The 25,391-nt window shown below is 38.7% G+C and overlaps 1 protein-coding gene across 2 annotated transcripts in view; it reads right to left on the minus strand.

Annotated features, from left to right (window-relative positions):
* Positions 1 to 25,391, minus strand: part of PCNX2 (pecanex 2) — a 152,441-nt gene that overhangs the window by 84,612 nt on the left and 42,438 nt on the right. For both annotated transcript variants that reach the window (XM_086627478.1, XM_086627483.1), the window contains 6 exons: positions 24,718 to 24,871; positions 24,597 to 24,629; positions 18,615 to 18,786; positions 12,738 to 12,848; positions 11,069 to 11,160; positions 244 to 353 (listed from right to left, as the gene is read on the minus strand). In XM_086627478.1, coding sequence (XP_086483604.1) covers positions 244 to 353; positions 11,069 to 11,160; positions 12,738 to 12,848; positions 18,615 to 18,786; positions 24,597 to 24,629; positions 24,718 to 24,871 — 672 coding nt within the window. The remainder of the gene's footprint in view (positions 1 to 243; positions 354 to 11,068; positions 11,161 to 12,737; positions 12,849 to 18,614; positions 18,787 to 24,596; positions 24,630 to 24,717; positions 24,872 to 25,391) is intronic.

A 25,391-nucleotide genomic window follows, 5' to 3' on the forward strand; every position in this document is an offset into this window, starting at 1 on the left:
GCACACAATTTCCCAGAGGGTGAAATCTGCTTCAGAGAATTTGGATAGCACTGTTCAAAGAGCACTAGCCTTACTGGCAATCTGACTGCAGCACTTCATTTATTTACAGCACTGATACCAACCAGGCAGACACAGGGAGGAATTTCCACCTCACCACAGCACTTTCAGGAGACAATCCCTGCGGTTCACTCTGGTGGTGTGCTGTACAGAGTAATCAATAAATAACATTTGCAGGCAACTTACATCAGCACAGATGGGTCACTGCTTTGTCTGCTGAGGTGATAAGAAAGTGCAACTATCAGACCACAGAAAGCAGAGAACAGAGCTGGAATGTGTTGTGCATCCCAGGGTTCCTAAACAGGACAGAAAGCAAAGTATGTGTAAGTCAGGAATGCAGAACTTAATTTTTTTTTCTTTTTAAGTAGGCTAAACCTTAAGTGTTAAATGCACAACATCTAAATTTGTACACCATCTACCAAAGACTGAAAATCCTTTTTCATATCAAAGTCTATTATTGTGAAAAAGACTGTGATTAGAGGCCTGTTTTTTGATCATATTATGTAATTCCTCTGTAATCAGCGATTAGCTAGGAAACCACATGAAAGGCAGGCCTTCTTTCCTCTTTAATGAAACACTAGAGGCAAATTGTCATTAAAACGAGGTGCCAGCGAAATGAACTGCACTGTATTTGTCTAAACTCTAAAACTTGACCTGCCGCCAGGTTGCATGCAACAAACGCCAATGTCACCTAAATCATGCAGTGGAGATACAGTTTTGGCACCTCACTCTGAAATCTTTCTGCTGCTTTGTATGTTACATCCAGCCCCTGCCTGAACGCTAACAGTGCGGAGGGAGAGCACTCGCCACCATACATAACACCCCCGAGCAAGGAAAGAGGAGGCAATTTACATGCTCTCCAGCACACTCTTGGCATAACCAAGATAAGAAACTATCTCTGGGTGACTTAAACAGCTAAAATTGGCTAGAAACAATAAAAGAGAGAACATGAAGCTCAAGGAACGCTTTTCAAGACCAGCTTCATCTATGGAGTCCTCAGCTACAAATTAGGGATCCTAAGACACACTTGCGAATCCTGGCTGCAAAAGGACACAAATTTTGGCTGTGAAGGACACAAACTCAGTGAATCAGATCCGCGGTTGTTTCACTTATTAGGCTTGTTCAGTGCCTCCACACAATGTCTACCTGATGAAGTGAATGTGAGGTTACCAGATTCTGACATCATAGCACTTTCTAGATAGGTTTTGAGAGACAATGCTTGTAGGATCTGTGAAACTTTAAGCCTTGTTCAGCTAGCACAAGCAAGGCACCTTCCGCAGTATATCTTTTGCTTGACAAACTTCACAATTTGTACAAGACCAACACTTTCACAGAATAAAGTGGGTTTATTCATCTTATTTTGCCCAGTGATATACGTGATTTCTTAGCAGGGCTGACTTAAATTAAGAAAGACTTAATTTCTTACAGGGGCAAAGAATAGCTGGATAAGACAAAGTAATTTGCTGTTAAGCAACAAACCACTTTTTGCAACATGAGGTTTCTTTGGAATTTAATGATGAAATTCCTATTATCCTAATAACTGATATCACAGAAGCAAAATTTTAATTCAAATCACCTTCCTCTCATCATACTACCAAACCTCACAAAGATGAAAGAAAGAAGCATCTAGTTCTATCAAACAATCCTACTTAAACCAGTCATTACAAACGAAAGAGAGAGTTACACAGTATTACTGAAAGAATCCAGCATCATTTGTTTGACAAGTTAAACTTCGCCATCCAATTCCACTCTTCATTTTGCTGTTCCAAGTTTTGGGCCCAAATACATTTCGGGTTAAATTTTCCCAGGTTCCCTCTCAAATAAGAAATTCATATTCTTCAAAACACCAAAGAAAACTAGCTGGAGTCAAAATGTTCTGAAAATGGCTGAATCACAGCCTATACAAACATTCATTGCATTCCCAGGGCAACACAACTGCATACAGATCCACCCAGCAGCTTCTAGTGTATTACTGTCCCTTTGCCTTCCAACTTATTTAGAAAGCAAAATACTATAGAGAGTCCAGCAATATACCTGGGTATAGTCAGTTTGAGAAATCATTCCGCTCTGTTTCTCCCGCAAAACTGCACATGGCTGATTCCTCAGATTAATGTCTTAGGACCTCTTTACTTCCATATTTTCTGTATATTACACACAGCTTCTGCATTTGGCTGGCCTGTGCAAAGTGCCATTGTCACCTCAAAGCTCAGCTGTCAGCGAGCCAGGAAGGCAGGCAGGACAGGCATCGATATTTTTTACGTGCCTAGAGAGCAGGATTTTCCAGAATAATGCTACACAATGTTGTACAAAAGATGAGAATGAACAAAGGCGTCATTGCTCCAGCATCAGTGTGGTGTACTCGGCTCCATTTTGTCATTTTCCTCCCCCACTAATGATGCCTGGTAGAGCTTTAAATTAAAAAGATGAAAAAAACAATATAGCTGATAATTGGACAATGATTCTTCTCAGTGGGAAAACAGGAATGACAGGTTTTACTCTTGGAAGCTGGTATTATCTGTCATACTAGACAAGGAGTTTGACTTTCTACTTTACTTCATTCTGTTGAGGTGACATGTAGTGCTTTCATACACAGTTTTGACTTTTATGCAGAAACTCCCATAGTCATTTTTAAAACAAATGAAATGGACTTACAGAGTTAAAGATGAAAGTGATGAGTTACAGCAGACCCAGTGGTTGGGGTGGTGATGTTCCATTTCAACCACAGAATCACCTAATCCCAAAACAACCCACTAAAAAGGAAGATAAAGGTGTCTTTGAACTTACAAGCCTTTCACCACTGGTAAAGGTGGGGAGGCAAATGTATTTTTAAAAAGTGGCGATAGCAGTTTTCTGTCCTACATTATTCATCCTTTTTGCTTCTTTCTTCCTTTTCAAAAACCCCAAAAACATGCATGTAGCAAACTTATCTTTCAAAGATATGCTAAAATAAAGCATATGTCCTACTCCAGAGACAAAGTGCTCTGAACACAGCAGAACCATTGTGGTAAACAGAAATTCTTGCTACCAAAGGGAACATTCCTCTCAACTCAAAGACTTTGCAGACTGCTGCAGCATTAGCATCACTGAAGGGGTTTGCATACTGACTGGCTTTTTAAATACAGAGACAAACTCCAAATATTCACAAAAACCAGGCACCATCTAATTTTCCACTCTCTCGCGATTTCACCATTATTCAACCAATTTTTTTCTTACTTCCTCTCCCTGGCTTCATCATGGATCCATGCTATCGCTCATATCAAACAACATGCAGAACAGCTGTTGACAGTCAGCCATTCCACACATACAATGGTAAATATAAAGAAATACTATCATCCTATTTCTGAACATATGAAAACTTTCTGAATGAGACTGTAAAAGAGAATCCTTCCCTCATGCCCAAAGGTAAGAGAAAACGATAACAGCTACTTGTTCTCTACAAGGTTAACTACAAGCTTAACTGTATTACAATGGATACTTGTTTTCAGTGAACACTAACAACCAGGAAACATGAATTATTCACAGACCTCTTGTAAAACTGGTTAGAGACAAACTCTAGGGAGAGATGCCCACCAGCCTTATCTACCCATCATCCATGGAAAACAAAATATTACTTTCTCACAAGAGCTCCAAAAACCTGACAAGTGATAAGCTACCAGAATACAGACATCACTACCCATTCTGAGCAACGTTGTCTCTGTTTCTGTGCACTCCCAGCTGTTATCTGTGACTGTATTTTCATTGCTGAAATTTAAAACACATAAGGATAGGACTGAGGCAAAGGTACACATGTGTGTGCTCACACCAATTTACACAACAGGGTCCTGGTCTGTGACGAAGATTACTTGGCTAGAAGGTAAGACGAGCAACAACTTCAAGCAAGGGGCATGAACACTCATGTTTGACATAATGGTGAGTTTATCTTAAACAAGAAGAGTGCAGATTTCTACATTCCTATACAGTGACATACTTCTGTAAGAGTAAACCTGGGCCATATAAGATTCTGCAGACATCATTTACCTTTTCTGCTATATCTGGACAACAAGTTCATGTTATACAAACAGAAAACTAAGGGCATAGCTATCGAAGTTATGACTAAAGTGCAAGTCTGACTATGGCTGCAAACATCGCTCACTGAAACGGGTGATATCTGACAATTCTCTCCAAAATTAACACTCTTAACAGCTCTTGCTTGAACCCCATGGGTTTCTAAATTGGAAAGTACATAAAATTGATGAGCCTTGTCTTAAAAACCTCCAACAGAGCTGGAAGTATTTTATGTGGTAGAAATAAAGCTGTCTAATAATCCTATACTTCTAGTTTTGGTCACTTACACATCCGGGAATTCTGTCTATACACATGGGCCCATTCGGTGTTGTTTAGAAATTTATTTGGGCAGTCTTAGCAGATTGAGAGAGACGTATACTTGTAATTCTTTCCCATTATAAAACCCTTAGACAAATATTTCAAAATTATTAGTATACAGATGAAGCCTACATTGTTGAAAACAGGAATCAAGAAGCATTGTTATCCTGATAAATGAGTTTAAAACTCATTAAACAACAAACCAAACTACATTAATGTGAGCTGAGAATGGTTTAAAATACACATAGGATTTTTAGTAACTGTCTATTGAAGCGATAAATAAGTTACTAGAAAATCCTTTCTTCAGGTACAAGGTAATGGAAACTATATAACTTCCATTAAAAAAAAAAATACACTTAACAGAGAGCTGGAGGAAGCAGCTCTGCCACATATGAACACACTCACATAAGCTTAATTTTTCTGACCCAAGTCTAAAATCTGAAATTTTTCTAGGCTATTAAGATAAACCATAGGTTCCTTAAGCAGTTTAAAAACAAACAATCTGGATGACAGGTAATTAACTGGTTCTGGATAATTTTCCAATCCAAACCAGCTGACTGGAACAGAATGAAGAGGACTGACTGATTGCAGAAACCTTCTGGGATGTGCTCTTCTGCCCCACAGCAACACACTGACGCGCTGGAATGCTAAAGCCAGATATCAAGATGGCTAAATTCCAGACTGACTACCTGTGGAAAAAGCAGGAGGGCATACCTGACTGTTTTTAGAAATATATGTTAAATATTTGGGCCCAGATCACAAAACAAATGGAGTGGGAGACAAAAATCAGCACACCAGGCAATTCTACTCAAGTGAAAAAGATGGCACAGAAGTTCCCATGTCTCCAATTTGATGGATGTAATATCTGAAAATAAAAACACCTTCTCCAGGAAAAAGAGATAACCCTTTCATATATCAAAGCTAAGGTAGCTATTAGAGCTGCCAATTTCTGTTCAAGATTACAGGACTGAAACTGAGATCAGAAATAAAGCCAGGCTGAAGTGAACGCAGATAATTTTAAACTAAACTCAGTTACCCAATAGCTTCAAAAAAGTAGCGAGCTGAAAAATTGCTGCTATTAGAGGTAACAATCCAAAGAATGACCAAAAGAGGTGGTAAAACCATGTTTAGATTTAGAGCTTTTTAATAAACAAAAGTAAATGAAAGTTCTTTCATTTACTAGAGGACCTGGAAAGAACTGGAATAAGGAGTGATGGTATCATTAAAAAGAGGCCTGGCAGATAAAGAAAAATCTCAAAACAAGCAGGAGAAACTCAGGTCTTTGCACTTCAGAAGCTAAGACATTTTTCTTCTCTCGTCTGAAATCAAGTTCACAGTATTGTTGTTTGTAAGGCTGGATAAGCAGCTGGTGTGGCATCACTCATGACAGGGATGTGTCATGTGATAAGAAGTATGAAGAGATGTTTTACAGCACCTGAAAGCTGTAACCAAGCCACCTTCGCATCACTGGGATAACATGACTGTGAAACAAAAATCATAGAATCATAGAATCATAGAACCGTTAGGGCTGGAAGGGACCTTCAAAGGTCATCTAGTCCAACCCCCCTGCAAGGAACAGGGATATCTCCAACTAGATCAGGTGACTTTGTATCATCACCAGAGGGAATGACTTCTGTTCAGCAGTTATGTCAGACAGCAACTTGAAAACCTGCTCTGCAATATCCTCCTTTGACAACAGTGATGAACAGCGTCCTGTCCGTCAGTCCTCAAGGTCTCAAACACACAGATGGAGATCTGGAATTCCAGCTGTTTTGTGTTTTGGGGTTTTCTGGAGAAATTATCTGCTATAATTTTAGATGCAATACTCTGTACTTCCTATTGTGAACATTTTTGGTTTTTTTTTTTTTTTTTTTTATTAAACAAAAAGAAAATTGATCAGTCCAGCAGTGGCACCACCAGAGGAAGTCCCAACAAACCACAGACCCACAGTTTCTCAACACGAACAGCAAGCAAGGGCACAGCTGCTGAGGAGCACTCTGAGGAGGGGAGTTGATTACTTGGCTGCAGCAAGTGGGACCCCTTCACTTCTCCGTCACCTCCAAACAACACATCCCTGTTCCTCCTCTGAGTGTCTGAGCCACACAACTCAAACACAGGTCTCTTCACCACGCGGTAAGTTTGCACTTGGCCTTGTAACAAAGTGTCCCTTATTTTAGTCGTGTGGAAAGCACGTGTTTGGTTGCATAGACACCCCATTTCCACCAGATGCGCAGCATGCAGCCACATCCCAAAACACATCACGTGCTTCTGATCAAGCAGCCTGCCACATGATCCAACCCACACATTCACTGTCGGCAGAAGACTGGAGATCTGTCCATCCTCTTTTAGGTGATACATGCATTTTAGCCACAGGAGAGAAACATTTCTGGTCAGGCGATGGCAAAGATGCTGCAAGGTCATTCGGAAAGAAAGGGAGGGCCAGATGGACTCACTGGACACATCAAATTCTGTCTGCAAATCACAGGATGAACTCTCAAATCAAGAATATTGTATAACTTTCCTCAGGCAACTTATCAGAACTAAAATCTATGACAATTATTAAGTTAAACTAATGATATGTCTATACTGCAGCTGCGCTTTCATAGACACTATCAGTTGGTTTTGTACAACATAACTCAACAGCAAAATCAGTCTGGACAAGGCACAGGATTTCAGCCCATGCCTATTTGTCTCAATTCTCAGAGCTTATTTTCGCATGTTGAAAGTTAACCTGAGTACTTACACTGTTTTGTGGACACATCCCATAAGAATTGCTTGATTCTTACTTAATTTTTCTAAAATCGGAGTTCTAGAGCAAATAATTAATTCTGTGAATCTGTTATTCTAAAATCCTTTCAAAGTTTGACTGCAGCTAAATCAAAACTATTGTACATATGCATACATGTTCTGTTCTAAAAATGAACAAAAACTCACTTAAGAACATAGATCTATTATAAAATGAACATTGTTTACTTATTTTAACAAAAAGAAAATTGTGGTAAATTAATTATTTTTCTAATGAACTTCTTCAGGAATAATATATCTTTCCTTTTGGAATAACTAACATACACAGAGGCTAGACTATTTCACTCTGCAAGATAACAAATAATTAGAACACAAGAACCACTTAAGGAAGGAGAGGCTCAAGCCTGATACCACTGGAATGGGTCTTCAGCCTTGGCATTTGATGGGAGCAATTGTTCACCAGGAAAAAGCACAAAACCACTTAGAGATCCATTCTCCTCTGCTATTTATTTCAGGAAATAGAACTCTGCTAGTTACACCTGCTGAGCTGTAAGATGTTCTGCCAATAAACAGAGTTTACATGTGAGGATGCTACATTTCAGCCAAGAAATAAGCTTTGCGACTCAGAAATTCTGTGCCAGAAAGTCCATCGTATTTCCCTGCCCTTCATGTTTTTGATTGTGATGATTTTTCGACCTCCATAAATACTGAGAATTTTGCTCTGTTGGTTTTGCCAAACTGACTAAAAATGAAAAGAGTAAACTACAAATAAAAAAAATAAAGAGCAGCTGTAATGTCTAAGTGTGGACGAGATGCCATTTCTATCTTAAAGAAAACTATGTACTTATCATCATTGTGCAAACACCTCACTGAAACGGACTATGGCATTTGCTCAGCTTCAAGTTAAGCTCTGCAACTTCTAGTGCATCCAAACCCCAATTTCCATTTGATTAGGCTCAGTTGTTGAGTTGTTGCTCACTAAATATCAAAACAGTTTTAGTTTCTCACAAGGGTGTTAGACCACCTTTCACAGTGGTCCCTATTCAGGAACAGATTCTTCTCTTACAGTTAAGTCAATTTCTACTCCTCCATCAAACAAAGAATCATTCTCTTGCAATGTCACAGACAACTGCCCAAAAGGAAAAAAAAAATCTCTGGACCTGACTGAAGAACTAGAAGGGTTAACACAAGTGCTTATTTCATAACATCTAGAAGAAAAAAAATGTATGAAATTTCAAGCACCCCAGTAGACTGAAATTATGAGCTGAAGCAAGTGGAATCATCTTCACATGCTTTAAATTAACCTCCTCAGAAGTGCCTTCAGAAGAACAGTGCCATAAAAATTCAAATTAACTTTAATTTCTGTGTGAACAGAAAGTCTGCACTTAATATTGGTAATTTACAACAGATATCTTGTAAATCTTTCACAGCACTCTACAACTTCAAGGTAGCATTAAAAGCATATTTCTAAGCAGTTTGAAGTCTAATCCACAAGGAGATTGCTTATCTACAAAGCTACCTGCATGCTGTAATTTTAAGAATTATGCTGAGAAAGGAGTCTGTAGAATATTTTAAGACACTTTTCTTCAATACTGCTTACAAAACTATTTTTTAAAGTATCTGTCACAACTTTCCTAACCCTCTACTAGTGAATTGCCCTCTGCTAACCTTAGGGGGGAAAAAAAAAAAATAAATCATTTCCCCAGATATTTGCCTGTTGAACAGTGGTTCAACTCAATTCCTTCCTTCCAAATAGCTCTATTTTTCTCATTGTTTCTCCCCCCAGTTATAGATTTTTCTCATTCTGTTCATCCTTAGAGAGAGCCACCTTTTCCTTCCCAGATACTAGCTTCTGAATCATTAATATAGCCAGAAAACAGTAGCAGGAATACTAGCTACTTTAAGAAACTGCATAAGAAGCAGTTAAGCTTTCTAACATCACATAGCTGGGTCAAGTCAAACCAGTGTAACCCATATATTGGGTGAGCCTGGCAACAGGAGATTCCCTGGGAGTACACCACATGTTCAAAGACATTCATTTTAAAGTGTCTTAACGCAGCACTGCTCAGCAGCTGAGTTGCCATAATTTATTGTGTAAGGCTGCAAGCCACCCAGGGGCAAGATATAATGGTGGCTTAACACATTTACCTTACTATTGGGAGTGGTTAAAAACACACGCACAGCCAGCTCTGATCATCTGCAAGAGATCATTAAGGCATTATAATTGACCTTTTTTGATTTAAGGCTTCTATTCAAAATTTTAAGTGGAAAATAGTTAAAAGCCATTATAGAAACACTTCTGTTCCTTAAAAGAATTCCATTAAAGAAACATCTGATCGTCCCTCTCATCTGTGTAAATTGCCAGCCTGGGTGTTGACACAACACATCCTTGGCTGTTGTAGAACCTCATACTGGGATCTCTGTGTGTGTACCACCAGAAAGCCTCCTCTCACGTATGCCCACAAGATGTCAAGAGCAGATTGTAAATCACTGCACATCCTGGTGCACCCCTGCACAGGCACCGACAGCATCTAGCCTGTAATGAAACACTGTCAAAAGACTACCCCTTAAAGCAGAAACTTTATCACAAGTCTAAGATGAAATTATGTTGTTACTCTGGTCACTGAGAATTTTACAGCGGATTTGAAGACAGCCAAAATTTCATTGCTATTTTTTAAATAAAACAAAAAACACAGGGGACATACATTAACTGGAAAAAAAAAAAAGCTTTAGATTAAATATGGCTCAAAATGCAGCATCTGCCAAAAAAAAAAAACAACATCAGGCATCACTGGGAAGGGTACCAAGAACAAGGCAGCGAGTCATTTTGCCAGCATACAGAGCAGTGGCACATCCACCTCCTTAGCATTGTACACAAACTTATTCTCCACACGTGAAGGTCACAATGGACTAAGAGAACACACAGAGTAAGGTGACTAACTCAGCTACTCCTTAGAGAGCAGCTGCTTTACAAGGAGACACTAGAAAGGCTGGGACTCTTCAGTTTAAAGAGAAGATGGCTGGCAGGGGATAGGACTGGTGCTTACAAAACTGCAAAGGCAATGGCTATGGTGAATCCAGAACAGTTCTTCTGCAAATCCTGCAATACCACGCCTAGAAAAGACTTGGTGAAATTGGCAGATCAGTTTAAAACCAATGAAGGACAGTACTGCTTTGCACAGAGCAAGCGCAGTCAACATCTGGAATTTGTTGGCACAAAGTTGTACAGACAGACAGGACCAGCACATTCAGGAAGGGACTCGGCAAAGTCATAGACAACAAGTCCACGGATATCAAATGAAACAAGCAGGGACACACTCTCCAACATACCTGGTCCAGCAATTGTGGATACTGGTGGAATATTAGGGAAAAGAGCGGCAAACAGTCATCTGGCTTGCATTAAATTCCTAAATTGCATTTCCATGTGGATGCAGACACATCAGTGTGTTAGATGGTCCACTGGTCTGCCCAAGCTGGACTTTTAAGTTCTTAGGCATATTGTCATGAAGCAACAAAACAATCCTTTATGTTTTTTCCTTCAGAAATACGGATCTTACTAGGAATTTTGATCAAATTCAGCCTAGCTTATACAGGTCAATAGGAGTTGCAGCTTTTTAAGCCAAGGCTGCTGTTAATCTTTGGAGGGGAAATTCAATGGATCATTTCAGACTGATACATGCAAGAGTCAAACAGTCACAGGTATTAGACACACATTTACTCCAGTATTTCTACTACAGTTTCAATCTATTTCAGTGTAGCTAACAGGCAGAACCTGAAGCATGGCTTGTAAGGCTCATCTTGATAAACAACACGACAATGTAGCACCAAACAATGCTGATCTCCCTGGATTATGCATTCTGAACATGAAATTTTGAATTTCTGCAGTGTTGTTTTTCTGGCTTACCTTCACCGCGCTGAAGCAGAAAGCGTATAGGACAATCAGAACAACAAAGCTTCGGGAAATGCTGTATATTGCAGATACAAACCCAGCAGCAGCTGAAATACAGACATTACATGCTAGTTAATTTCTTCCTAAACGAAAATGTGCAATCAAAAGAAAAAAAAACCCCATAAACAGCTCTTGCATCATGAGATGTATAGAGAATAAAATCAGATATCACAAAGCTAGTTGGTGAAAGAACATCTTCAATGCTCACAACACTGTTTACAGCTAAGACTGAAAGCCCGATGCCACAGTACTCCATGTGTTTTCCATTGACCTGAGCTCCCACACTACTGCTTTTTGTACTGAACATTGTTTTGCCAAAATATTAGCATGCCTCTTCATGTTGCTATCGAGAAGCAATGAAGCGATCTACAAAACTGGCAATTTTCTAGTCAAACTCCACGGGGAATTTTCCTCCTTCCCTTTTCTCCTGAGACATAGGCTCTGATATCATCCAAAAGCATCCTAACTTGCTTGGTCAATCATGATTTGCACCATACTAAGATACAGGAATGAACTTAAAGGGAGAGAGAAGGATGCCAGCTGATCTCTTGCTACAACCTCCTTTGAGAGCTTCCAGAAGCAGGGTAGGAAACGCTGTCAGACAATTAGGAGTTAAGCAGTCTCAACAATGGAGACACAGGGCCTGCAAAACCGTGCTCTAATTAGGGTTCAACATACATTGGAATCATCATTATTGACAGGATGAGGACTTTATCCAACATGTTATTTCCTCTAGGTCTGCTATGGTATTTATGAGACAAAAAGCAAAGAACATCCTTATCATCTGTACTTGTTTTAACCACTTGCCAAAGGCTACGTCTACAGTAGCAAGCAGAATGATGCAATAAGCGTGGGTCTGCGGAATGAGATGTGCTGAGCATGTCATATCCATGATGTATATGTTTGAAATGCCATACTGCAGACTATCTCTAGTCTGGTCCCACAGACTGTATGCTCATTGGTGTCTGGAGTGCAAAAGGAGCACCTTAAATTGCACCTTTCTTTTAAGGTTCATCCAAATGGAATTAAGTTTGCATACTCTGACATCATTCCATGATGCAAAACAACACGTGGTAAGCGGTAACAAGGAGGAAGCTTGTTCCTGATCCAAACTAAGATGACAGTGTAGATGCACCCCAATCTCCTCTGTTACTTAAGTTATACTGAAAGCAACCACTACCAACAAAAAAATGATGCATTGTCTCTCACAGGTCTTGATTAATCTCTGACTGAAATAACATCCCCCCCAAAAAACCCACACATCCAATATCTTGTGAACATGCTTTACCATGGAACAATGCAAACTTTTTTTATTTTTATTTTTTAAATGGCATTTTAACAGAAAATTTAAGAAGTTTTTCTTTTTTTATAAATATAGTAAAGATTCACATTGGACAGGCCAGAAAAGAGCTCTTTGATGCCAACCACATTGTGCAGCCTATAACACAACTTGTATACAACTTTTCAAAAGAAAAAAAAACTAATCAAGGAGGGCTTATTACTATTCACCCCACTGTTACATGAATACCATTAACTGTTTCAGCTTTAACATATGCAATAATATACTCTAATCTAAGGTTATAAGCCCAGAAAGGAATAGCTCAGGTTGCAACGGGCTACTTACCAGAACCACCAAAAAGCAACATGTCTATTTGCTCCAAAAGATATATACAGAAGGTGTTGATTTGAGGGAAAAGACCAAAAAGAGAAATTGCAGGAAAACAATATAAAAACACTAAAGAAAAAAAGAAGATGTATGTTAGAACACAGTCATACATCACAACGTATGGAGAACAGAGAAACATGCATCATACCAGAATTAGAAATTGCTGCAATAAATTCTGAAGATTACTCAAGTGAGCATACCTTAACAGCAACGATTACACTTTCCTTCTTGTGTATTCAAAATAAATTATGCTATTTTACACATAAGAAACTAAAGCTCAGAGGTTAACCTTAAGCTTTATTTTGGATAAAAGCAGCAACAGAAAGAACAGTGTTATGTAGCTTCCTTACTGCTTCTTAAATACTTTTGAAGCTCTGTTTGTTCTATTTAAAGCACAGAAATTTTAATTTGCGGACTTCAGGACTTCCTCCATAAATCTGAGATGGTTCAAGCACAGGTATAACAATTCAATATAAACAAACAAAAACCATTGTATTGGCTAAGATCCTAAGTATCTTGGCTATCACAGTATCCTGCCTCTGATAGGAAACAACAGTAGGCACTTAAAGCAGCATGTAAAAATGCAACAAACCTATAGTGAAACTTCCTCAGAAAATTTCCTCAGCTTCCAACAGGACGGACCTTGACTTTGCAGTAGTGAAAGAACATCAAAAACACTGAAAAACTCAGGGATAAAACCCAGACTGATATCTTTACATAGTCTCTTTCTAAATAGAAACACAAATTTAAATGGCTGCCTTACAGTTAAGGAAAAGCAGGAGTCAAAATTCAGGTAACTGTGCTGCTAGTCCTATGTTCTGTTCATTTCCAGATACTTCTCCTTCCCATCCATTTACTCTTAGCTCCACCCAAGAAAATGCTGAGAACAGTTGTCTAGTGAAGCATCTAAACACACACACACTTGACTCAAGCCTCCAACACTGTCAACTTTCAAGGATCCATGCACATATTTAGTCATATTCTTACTGCTTCATTCTTCTAGTACCAGAACGTTCTGCATGGTGAAGGACAGAGTCATGTCAGCCACTCTTACTTGTAAGCAGGCATGTATTTGTTAGTTTACACTCTAGGGAAACTGCAGTTTCCTCCTATTCATTCTCATATAAAGTAAATTAAATAAATCACTAGTACAACTTATTCCTCTTCCCACCCCAGTCAAATTTTAAGAAGCTAACAATAGGATCTGTGTTCTTTGTTGAATACTAATTTCACATTTTACTCCCAGCTCCTCTTACTAATGCATCTTGTGCTAAAATAAAACAATACACCATGTTTGATCTGACAGCTTTTATCTTCATTGTATTATACAGTACTGCTATCTAACATTGTAAATCTTGCTAAGGAAGTCAAACACAGGAGAAAAAAATGACATATTCAAGTGCTAAATACAGACAGGGCTCACTTAAGTATACTTGCTTTCACAATGTGTCCTTCCTCACAACTTCCTGCCTCTGGCACAAATTATGCATACATAAGAACATGAGGAAACACCGTCTTCTTAATCTTTTACATGCAAATGCCGGTATCAATCTCCTCTTCCTTTACTACTATGCTCTTCTTTTAGATATTCCACCAAGCCATACCAAGCCAAGCAAGGACCAAAGACAGACAATGGCGTGACAGCAAACTGCTCGGCAGGCCATGTGGACTCGCAATGGGATCAACTGTCCCAAAAATTCACTGCTGAAACTCACAGATCTTGTTCCTCAGGCAAAAGACCTGCAGAACTGCCAGAACTCAGGCTACTGACTTACAGTCCAAACAACTGCCTTTGCTGTAGCAACCTCAGAAAAAGCTGAATAAGAGCAGGGGGAGGAAGGACACCACCAGAGACATTATACTGTCAGTACACCAAAATACATAAGGGTGAATGTAAACAAGGAGGGAAAAGTTGATTGACTTCAGCAATTCCCTTATCTCACCCTCCCTCTATTAACACCTTGAATAATCCTGACAACTTCTTTAGCTAAGGTAGCTTTGTTTGTCTCATCCTGCACAAATGAGTACACCAGAGAGGAAAATAAACAGTTGTCACTTACAAAAGGATTGAATTTAGGAGCAGTAGTTTCCCTTGCGGGAAGCAGACAATAAAAGCAACTGATTAAACAGTTGGAATTGCATAATGAATGCCAAAGAGAATTTGTTTAAACATCACACGTTTCCATACAGAACACCACCTTCAAAACATAGTAATTTTCTAAACTTCTACACCACTAAGAGATGCTCATGTGAGCTGCTGGCATTTAGCACTGCAGGTTGAAGGTTTCCTCTAAGCAAGTTGCTATCAGAGATAAGAGCAGGAGGGAAACACAAATTTTGACTTTGGAAACTTCGGGTCTTTTGAGAAATGTAGAATGGTAACTCTGGGGCAATGTCACTGCAAACATTTTAGAAGTTTAGAAAATTACTATATTTTAAAAAATGGTATCTCTGAGTATTAGTCCATTTGCTGTGTAATGATACATACTTTTTCACAGGCAAAAAAAAAAATGCATTACTTCAGTGAGAAATAGTCTTTCTGTCCTCTCCCTCCTGAACATAGCAGATGATGACATTCATAGAGGCTTTCTTCCCCTGACAGAAGCTCAATCAGTGCTGAAAGTAGCAGGCAGAAGATTTGCTAGCACCAAATTTTGCCACCACTTGATACTTACTCTTCCAAGACATCTGCCAAATAATTTCACTCACCTGTCTAATGCTGTCCTGGTTTCAGCTGGGACAGAGTTAGTTTTCGTTTTCAGTGGCTGGAAGAGCCCTGTGCTTTGGATTTAGTATGGGATTTGTTACGAGAAGAACGTTGCTAGCACACTGATGTTTATAGTTGGTGCTGAGATATCAAGGACCTTTCAGCTTCCCATGTTTTGCCAGTGTGCAGCACAACAGGCTGGAGGGGAGCATGGCCGGGACAAAGGGCCCACAACTCCCCTTGTGATTTCAGCTTACCAGGACTGAGGGCCAAATGGGCCAATGGAATATTCCATATCATGCAACATCATGCCCAGTATACAGATAAGGGTTGACCAGGAAGCTGGAATTCTCTCTTTTGAGAGACTCTCTTGGTCTCTGCTCAGATTCTCTCTCTCTCTCTTCATGTCTCTCACTCACCCAGGATTGCAGTGTTGGGACTTAACCTGTTTCAGGATTGCTTCCTGCAACGGGCGTTGGTCACCGGGTGGTGAGCAATTATACTGTGCATCACTTGTTTGTATATGTTATCATTATATATGTATATATTTTTATTATTATTTTCTCATTATTAGTTTTAATTTTATATTATTATTAAATTGGTCTTATCTCAACCCATGAGTCTCCCTTCCCTCTTCTCCTTTAATTCTCTTCCCCATTCCCCAGGAGGTGGGGAACAGTGAGCAAGCAGCTGCATGGTGTTTAGCTGCCCATCAGGTTAAGCCACAAAAACTACTTAAATGGTTTCATCACAAAAACTATTATACCTTAAGTGCACAACTACTTTTGTCAACTAACCACACCTGTAGCACCTAGTAACTGAGGTTGGCTCTGTGTGCTTACTTGCACTACATATGTTAATCTAGTGAAAAGGTCAACTGAAATAAGGAATTCAAGATAGAAACCATAGCTAGAATGAATTAAAGCCATGATCCCCCAACTAACATAAATCAATAGCAGAACTACCATCAATTTAAAGTAAAACAGAATCAGATACTAAATAACTTGCAAAAAAATTGATCTGTTAAAAGCCACACTTCTGAAATAATTAGGTTACACAACTAACAAATTTCCACTGATTTTCTTTTATAACCTTGTTACAAGACTTCTATCACAGTATGCTATGCGGCATCACACTAGTTCCTTGTTAAGTCCTGTCTATGATTTCCACCATTTTAGCTTCTTACCATTGTAAACACCTGAAATCGAACACTCTTCCTTTCCTCGGTATTTGTAGTGTATAGTCAAAAATCCCTTGATTTCCCAATTTATCAACTCTGAATACTACAATAAGTTATGAGTAAAATATAAATTAAAAAGTCACCATATGATAACAAGCCAATAAAAAGATATCAAAAACATCTAGCAAGTGGGCAAAAACACAAAACAATAGCAACACTTCATTGGTATTCAGCGGGGCCAACTTTCCTCCCAAAACAAATACTGCCCAAAACATTTCTATACTTTCAGTGCTTAAGGGAACCTGTACTCAAAGCGCAGCAAGATGCTGGAGGATGCTGACTGCCATGGCTTAGGGAAGTAGCTGCACTGTGAACACTTGCAAGGATCGATGGCAGCCAGAAGCTGGGACTCCCATAGAGACAAAGCACGGAATCGCCAGAGCACAGCACCAAGCATCGCTTGAACAAACACACCCAACAGATTTGCCAGCTCCCAGAGCTGGCAAAATAAGAACAGGGGACAAGCAAAGGGAAATGATTTCTTCTCCCTCTCTCGTTAAACAGATGCCAAGTGGGGAGATGAGCCTGTATTTTCTCTCTCCCCCACCCTCCCCAAGGCCGTTTCAAGAACCTGCTCCACCATCTCTTTTGAGGCCAGCCAAAATTAGCACATTTATAACCACACTTTTTTTTCTTATACTGGTTGCTATAGTTTTTCATTTATCTCTATCCCAAGAGTCATTTAAGATTCTTGTTGAATTATTTATTAGCATTTTTACTGTTCACCTTTGACAGGCAGAGAAAATAAGACGTAAGAAGAAACTTTAATGAGACCATAGGAAAGTAATGAAAGAAGCTAATGAAAATAAGTGAGATGCAGGTCTTCATTATTCCCCTGTTTCTGGTGAGAAGGATTGGGAGTCAATGAACCCATATAAAGCATCAGAAGGCTTTCCTAAAAATAGTATGCCTTTCAGGCAGTAATAACCTGACTTGACTATAGCAAAAAGCAAGTACAACAGTCACAGGTGAACAAAGACCCCAAAGGTCATACACACTATATCACAAAGCCTTTTCCTCTACCACAGTAAGTTTTCCTGGTTCTAAATTCACAAATCAATGGGTCGTCTTTGGTATGCCACGGCACAGCTCTTGGGAATTTTCACAACCTTTACTGTAAAGTTTCACTTTCTTCTTCACACCTAACAATGTTGCACTACTTGACCTGAGTCCAGGTCAGCACTCATATCTGTGACACAACTAGGGAAACACCACAGCTAGAGGATGCAAGTGTGTAACAGGAAGCAGTGTCCTGACAGAATGGGATATTTCCAGCTGTGGCCACTCCAAATTAGTGCCAAAGGATCATCAGTCCCATTTTGGGGCAATACCTGAATGTCTTCAGCCATCTCTGGGTATGAATCTAGAAGGAAATAGGTTGGAAGAGCTACTGCAAAGTGACTGCTCCACACTAACTCATCATGTGGACAGCGAGATTAAACTAAAGCAAACCAAGAAAAAGCATGTTCTTCACGAGTGGAAGAATGACCATCTGAGGATTTCGCATAGATGAGCTCCCAGGCATTAAATTTTAAACTCAGCTTATTCTGCAGTAACTGCTCCACACAGACAAATCCTTACGAAGATTAACTGCATTTCACAGACGATGTCTTTTGCTAATAACATCAGCAACTGTTAAGTTTTCTATAGAGATTTTCCTACGAGCTTCATTTCATTAGGAACTCTTTTTGCATGAGGGAAGGTCACCAGCTGTCCCCTGCCCTGCGCTCCCCCCGGCCCGTTTTAAGTCATTCCAAATGTTTCTATCAATTTGACTTAGAGTTGTGCCTCCATAACATGCGTCTGATTGCCAACATGGGAAAACATAGACTTCCCTGGCTAATGCTTAATTCATTTTTACAGTCCTAGGAAAAAAATATTGACTCACCTATTACATGGTCTCTGGCTGATTGGAGAGATCTAGGTGAAAAAAGCTTCAAGCCATACATTGTATAAACTGGAGGATTTGTGTCTTTAGATCCAGCATCTAGCAGCAAAATAAGGCCACACAATATACAAAAATACACAGGTCTGCTGTAGGTTATGATTTTATTGTGTCCCTGGAAAGAGAAAAAAAGAAAAATAAAGTGTTTGAATTCTGTATTCACTCCCCTACTGCATGCACTGCATTCAACTGGAGAGAGGGTCAGGAGTCAGACAAAATATTTTAATGACTTATACATACTAATTAATGATTAAAATGTTACAAGGTATTTTATCTTCTCCAGAGGAGACTTTCAAAAGGCAGAAAAAGCAGTTAAGACTAACTCCAACAATCATTTGTGCTTTCGAAAATCTAACCTTCTGGACCTTTCAAAACACACTAATTGCAGAATTAGTCATTTTCTGTGGAGGAAAAAAAAAAATCTCAATCTGTCTGAACCTTTCTTTTCAGTAGAAAAAGATTTTTTCTCTATATTACTTGTATTTTAATGAATGTCTGCTTCAGGTAGCTTGGGGGTTTTTTATTTACTTTAGGAAATATAAAATGAATTTTTAATTGCATCCTGGGAAGTAAAAAATAGTAGAGCACCTCCTAGGTGCAGCGTGAGACATGGAGATTGATTTTTTACACCAATACAATTCTTTTTTTTTTTTGTGGATTTGGACCTCTTGACAGCAAATCAGTGTCCCTCCTGGAGGAGGTGACACTCATCAGCAGTTTCCAGTCTCTCTCTCGTGCAGCACTTTGAAACCATGATCCAAAGGAATTAATATGTAAAAGGATCCTTATCTTATGTCTTTTATGCACATCTCTCATGATTGATTCGTGAAAATCCTACAAAACACTGCTGTGGGGCTGCGGACCAGGGAGAATAACAATCCTTTAAAGAAAGTCTTAATAGTTCTCCTGGTAGCAAGTTTAAGGATAAATAAGATATTTTAAATACTGTGAGTGAAAGGTTTCCCTGACTGTTAAAAGCCAGAAGCAAAGTGACAAGGATTCAAGTTTGCCTTGAATAAAGCTGCTGTGAAATTGTTCTTATTTGTAAAATGTAATTTAAGTGAGCATAATAAAAGAACATTTCTTTTTTGACTCTACTTACTGATTTGAAACAGCAGCTGTATGCATTTGGCTGCCAGCCAAGCTCATATGTTAGCATTGCCATTAACTGATCTGTACTCTTTTTGGGATCAATCAGTTAACAAGGTGGCAGATCACAGGGAACTAGCAGGCTTATATGGCACCTCACATCCATGGAGTATGAATCAAGTCAGACTGACAAATCTCAGCTCTTTAATAAGAGTTTCAATTTTACTAATGCCTTTTTTTTTTTAAATAGGACATATGTCCATGAAAAAAATCAAAGGAGAATTAGAAAGATAAAAATCTGACTTAAAAAAAAGCACTTAAAATATTACTTTCTGGCTGTTTATTTAAACTTCAGTTCATTTATCTTTAAATACGAGCTATGCCTTAGGAAAAGAAACCAGTGAATATTGTATCTAAACAATTGCTTAATGATTTATAGCCTGATGTGCACTCCAGACCAAAGTCTATTTTATCGTCATGTTACATTCTTGCCTTATCTCTTGAATTACAGAACCCAGGTTTTATCTTTGCATGGTAATTATTTGAAGACAGTTGAGTAAGAGTCAATGACTACAAGTCCAGAGGTTTAGCTCCACACACACCTTTCAGTTCCAAGCAGAGCACTGACATATTCAATTAGGTTTACAGAGCATATTAAACTCTTACTTCTAAATCAATCACTCTTACCATGCTAATAACAATAATGCTAGTTAGGATTGCGGGAGCAGCTTTCAAAGGCTGCCTTGAACAGCCTGCAAAACGTGAGCAAATAATACCTTCCCTCCTTTACAGGTGGTGGTGAGGAATGAGACAGGATGCTGAAGAGGAAACCTCGCCTGCTCTTGGATCAATAGGAGCAAAGCAAGAGCAGCGATGCAGCCCTTCACCAAAATGGACATGTGGAGCACAACTTATTAATAAAGATATTTTCAATATTAAGAGCTCATTTTGTTCTACCAGACAAACCCATCCCATTGACATACAAAACCAATTTCACCTCGGTGAAACAACTCTGCTCTGCATCGTCCTTCAGAAGAATTTAAATAACGAAGCAGGATTCCTTTTATATTTTACATCTAATTTGTTGAACAATCATTTTTTCTCCACTGATAAAAGTTTCAGTGAAAACTCTTCCTTTCCCTTAAGTCTGCCAAAAAACGTCACTGACTTCTTCAGGTTCATGTTTCTCATGAACATGTTTTAGAAACGTATTCCCATCCTACAAACATAGCATTGGTGCACCTTCTATTTTAGAATCATAGAATTTCTAGGTTGGAAAAGACCTTAGAGATCATCCAGTCCAACTGTTCCTAATCCCCCATTAAACCATGTCCCTAAGCAGTTAATTAATTTTGATAAAAATACGAAGATTTTCAACAAAGCTGGAATGATTTCACAAGCTCTTCCATTTAGTAAAATAGCACTTCTGACTGCAAAGAATTTTAACGGGGAAATTCCAGAAAGATCTAATGATTTTTTTTTTGTTTGTGTGCAAACATGCAAGAGGAAAAAGACAGAAGGCTTGATATAAAAGAAAAGTGCGTGTGCTCAGTTCTACAGAAAAGCTTACAAGGACAAATTAAACATACTTTTAAAGCACCCTATGGGATTTATGAAACTGCCTACAGTAGCTACCCAACTGAGTCAGCTATCTGCTTTAGCAGGTAATGGGACCGAGACAATGAAGTTATTACGCACACGATTCTGTAAATCTTATGAAGAGCATGACTGCAGTCTTTCAAAGCTCAAATGCCTTTGTAAACCTGAGCTAGATCTTGAGCTATACAGATGTCTTATGAGGGACTTACAGTCAAGTTCTCATGATCTTTCTATATTGCTGTTTACTACAGACACAGCCTTTATTGCCCAATCTGCTGCTGTCTTCAACCCATATCAAGAAACTCTGTAGTCAAAGCCACTTGTCTAAAACCTTGAAATGCACATGACGAGGATCTCTTGGATCTCTGATTTTAATACCCTGCAGTTATTGGCACCTCCCTTATAGTCTGCTGTCGATAAACTGACACAACTCACACTTGGGATGGACTTTATTTTCTTCTCTTTACCACTCCAGTGAGGAAGCTGTTCCCAAATTTCACCTTCCCAGAAACACATACCCCTGTGTTAACAGCAACTAAAGGCCACCAGTTCCCAAGAGACCAGAATTGGAAAGGCTAAAGCACAGGCTGACAGGAAAATTGGGCTCTTGTCTTGTAGCAGGCAACAGTACTAAACCTGCAGCTACAATAGATGCCAGTAACCAGCATTAGCTGTAGAACCTGGGAAGTTCCAACTTAAACACTAAAGCTGATCAAAACAGAACTATTATCACAATTCAACAAAATGAGTATAAATTAATATGAAATGCAAAACATTACCTGAGTTAGGTAGGTTCTTCTCTATATACTGAAACTCAGCCCTTACCACAGTGACAGTACACAGACAATACACAGCATTCAACTCAGAGAGCCTAGCTGTCACAGCATAGTATAGGGAAACAAATAATCTTATCTCCAATAAAATTGTACCATATTACCAGCCTTTACAGGGTTTAGTCAGCCAGCTCTTCCTCAACACCGGAAATTCAATACACGGGCACTCGGGAAGGAGTTCAGAACAAAAGTTTTATGCATCCCCAGGCACTGTGCTTTCTGAATTCACCGGCGGCTATTTTAAAGCAGAGTCTTCCAAAATGGTACAAGATAGAGATGACAAAGTCACATCAAACAGTAACAAAGTCTGCATGTGAGAGATAGGAGAGAAGTTTGGAACCTCCTTGGTGGGCATGGATAACATAAGGCATTAGCGGCTACTCATGGATCCAAGAATAGAAATTAATTCAGTGTGCAAACTGTGGCTCGCAATGGTTTGTTTCACACTGAAAAATCTCATCTGCATTTTCATTCACGGACATGGTACTGATCATTCTTTAATCCTTCTGCTGCTCTTCATCCTTACAGTAACATCAAGAGATGTTATTCTCTTTAATTTTAATGCAGTCACATGAATTATGAAAGAGTACATGGAGTATCTTTTTTTGCCTTTTTGTCTTGTTTTTCGTGGTGTTTACTAGCTCAAGTAAGCCTTTACAAACACCTATTATGTTAAAAAGCTATAATGTAGAAATAGTTTATCTTCTATTTTAACTTGATCTATAATGTCTTCCACCTTTAAAACAGTCTGTGGAAAAACTCTCCAAATTTTATCTCCATTGCAGCTCTTATGGTGCACCAAAAAGTCTGCAAGAAAACGCCCCTGACAATCAAAGTTTTAGGAAAGTACATGGAAGATGGGAATACACTCACTGTGTGACACATAGAATATAATACAGCCAATAATACTTGTAACGGTATTAGTTACAAGTCTGAAATGCAAACCTGGATTCTGCATAAAAGATGTTCTGTTTAAACTTCATTAGCTATTTTGCCTTTAATACTGTAAAAAAATATGGGCTTGATAGGTTTATAATGAAGTTCTGATTAAACTGTTTGCCACCCACTTTAAACAAGTGTACATATTACTAATGTCTGAATAACTGCAAACTATTTGATTACAGTTCACACTATTATGTCTAGACACATGCTAGTTGAACTGACAAATAATATTTTAGTCCCCCAAAACCCCAACTTTTTACTGAGGTAGGAATATTTCTTTAATGTATTGAAATAGTATCCTACAATGTGTAAGTTGCTGTTTATTAGCCTTCTATACTCTTTGTGCAGGCAGGTATTTCCCAACAATACCAGAAGTTTGCTCCATAATAACTGGCATGGAAAAGAAACTAAGAATCTTCTGAAATCTACCTCAGTGAAATGTGTAGCATACTCTTGCAAATAACCTCAATTTCAAGTTCAGCCTGTATTTCTAGCCTCTAAACTGACAAAAATAATTGCTCCCTGCCAAAGGGAAATAGTCCAGCAGACCTGCAGTTTTCAACGTGCTGGTTTTGAACCCTGAGGGAAGAGAGAGGGTCGTCCAAAACATTCAAAGAGCTAAAGAAACATGAGCAACTACGCGACCAGTGTAAAAGCAAGCAAGGACCTCATGACTACTGAAATGTCTTCCAAGATCCACAAACCAAAAACACTGGGACACTGGCAGGTGGAGAGGTCAGTTTGCAGTTGCAGAATGGTGCTCCTAAACCAGTCCTATAATGAGGACAGACTTGGATAAGTAAGTGGTTCCTTGCAAGGTGGTTGTCACGGTCAGAGTTCAGTTTGTCACATATACTCAGCACACAAATAGCAACCAGCAAAGATCCTTACAAGCCCGCATTCACCCACAGATTTGGCCATTTCTTCAGGACACAAGCACAGAAACTGTCACCATATTATAATAAAGGGAAAACACTTGTGCCATTTGGTGAGCTAATAATACTATTGAGAAATACATCTGCAATACCAGATTAAAAAAAAATAAAATAAAAATTCCATCTCCAATCTCAAAAAAAAATAAATATTTAAAGCCTCAACTGACCAATGACTGAGCTGCTAATCTACAACTTCTGCTCTTTTCAGTGACTATTTCTAAAGGAGAGCAAAGAAAAAGCTTATCTGATGTCACAGGGTTGAATTTCAGCAAACTAGTCCAGATGCGTTTGTTTTTACTGCATATTTTAGTTTAAAGAAAAAGCACTTTTCTAACAGCAGTGCTAAATTCATATAGCTTAAAATTAAACATAGTATGAAGTCTCAAAATCACAGACATCTTGCTCATTTTCATAAATCATCTAGAACAGCAAACTGCCTATACCTGTGTTTCGCTGAACAGCCAACTGTTTCACAGTACTCAAGTGATAGTAAAGGAGAAAGACTTGTTCTACTGGCTGAGACTTACATGTATTGGTGAAGCAGGATCAGGCTGAACACTCTAAAAACAAAACAGAAGAAAAGTTTGCTTACAGGATTTTGCCTTCATAGAAGAGAATTTAGTAATAGGATATGAACTTGTGTCCTACCTTTAGGAGAGAATACTGGCAGCTGGCCATCACAAGACAGAACAACAGAACCCAAATGTCTTTACAGAAACCTTGATTCAGAGTCAGGAATCCAAGAAGTGAAACGAGAACTACTAGAAGGACGGCAAATACATTCTCTTTTATATCTTCTGTCCTATGTGAATAAAAGTGTTAAGAGAAGTACAAATATTTATATATTCATAAGAGCAAGAGAGGTCTCTCTGCAGCTGGTATGAACCATCATTACTGAAGTTATCGGAATTTACAGGATCTGAGGTTTTGCTCCCAAAACTACACTTCCACGTTCAACAGTTCTTCGCCCCCACGCCAAAGACCTTATCCACTGTGACAGCTAAAACATATAGAAAAAAAGCATATGCACTGAAGTCCAGCAGCCTCCAATATCACTTCCCAAATACAATTCCACAGTGGAGCTGATTTGAAGGTAGGAAGGTGTATGTTTATTAAAACAAAACACAACAAAAAACACACACCCAAAAAAAACTCCAACACTTTTAAATGAAGAAATAAGGCATTCATTTAATGAAAAACATCTGATGATAAAGAATTAGATGAAAGACCGAATTTGTCATCTGATATTTTATTTGTTTTATCTGTTCTAACAGAACATGGCAGCTGAGATAAACTCTTTTGTTACAGCCTGAATATTAACA

The sequence above is a fragment of the Tauraco erythrolophus genome, chromosome 2 (genome assembly GCF_009769465.1).
Source record: "Tauraco erythrolophus isolate bTauEry1 chromosome 2, bTauEry1.pri, whole genome shotgun sequence".
Classification (NCBI taxonomy): domain Eukaryota; kingdom Metazoa; phylum Chordata; class Aves; order Musophagiformes; family Musophagidae; genus Tauraco; species Tauraco erythrolophus.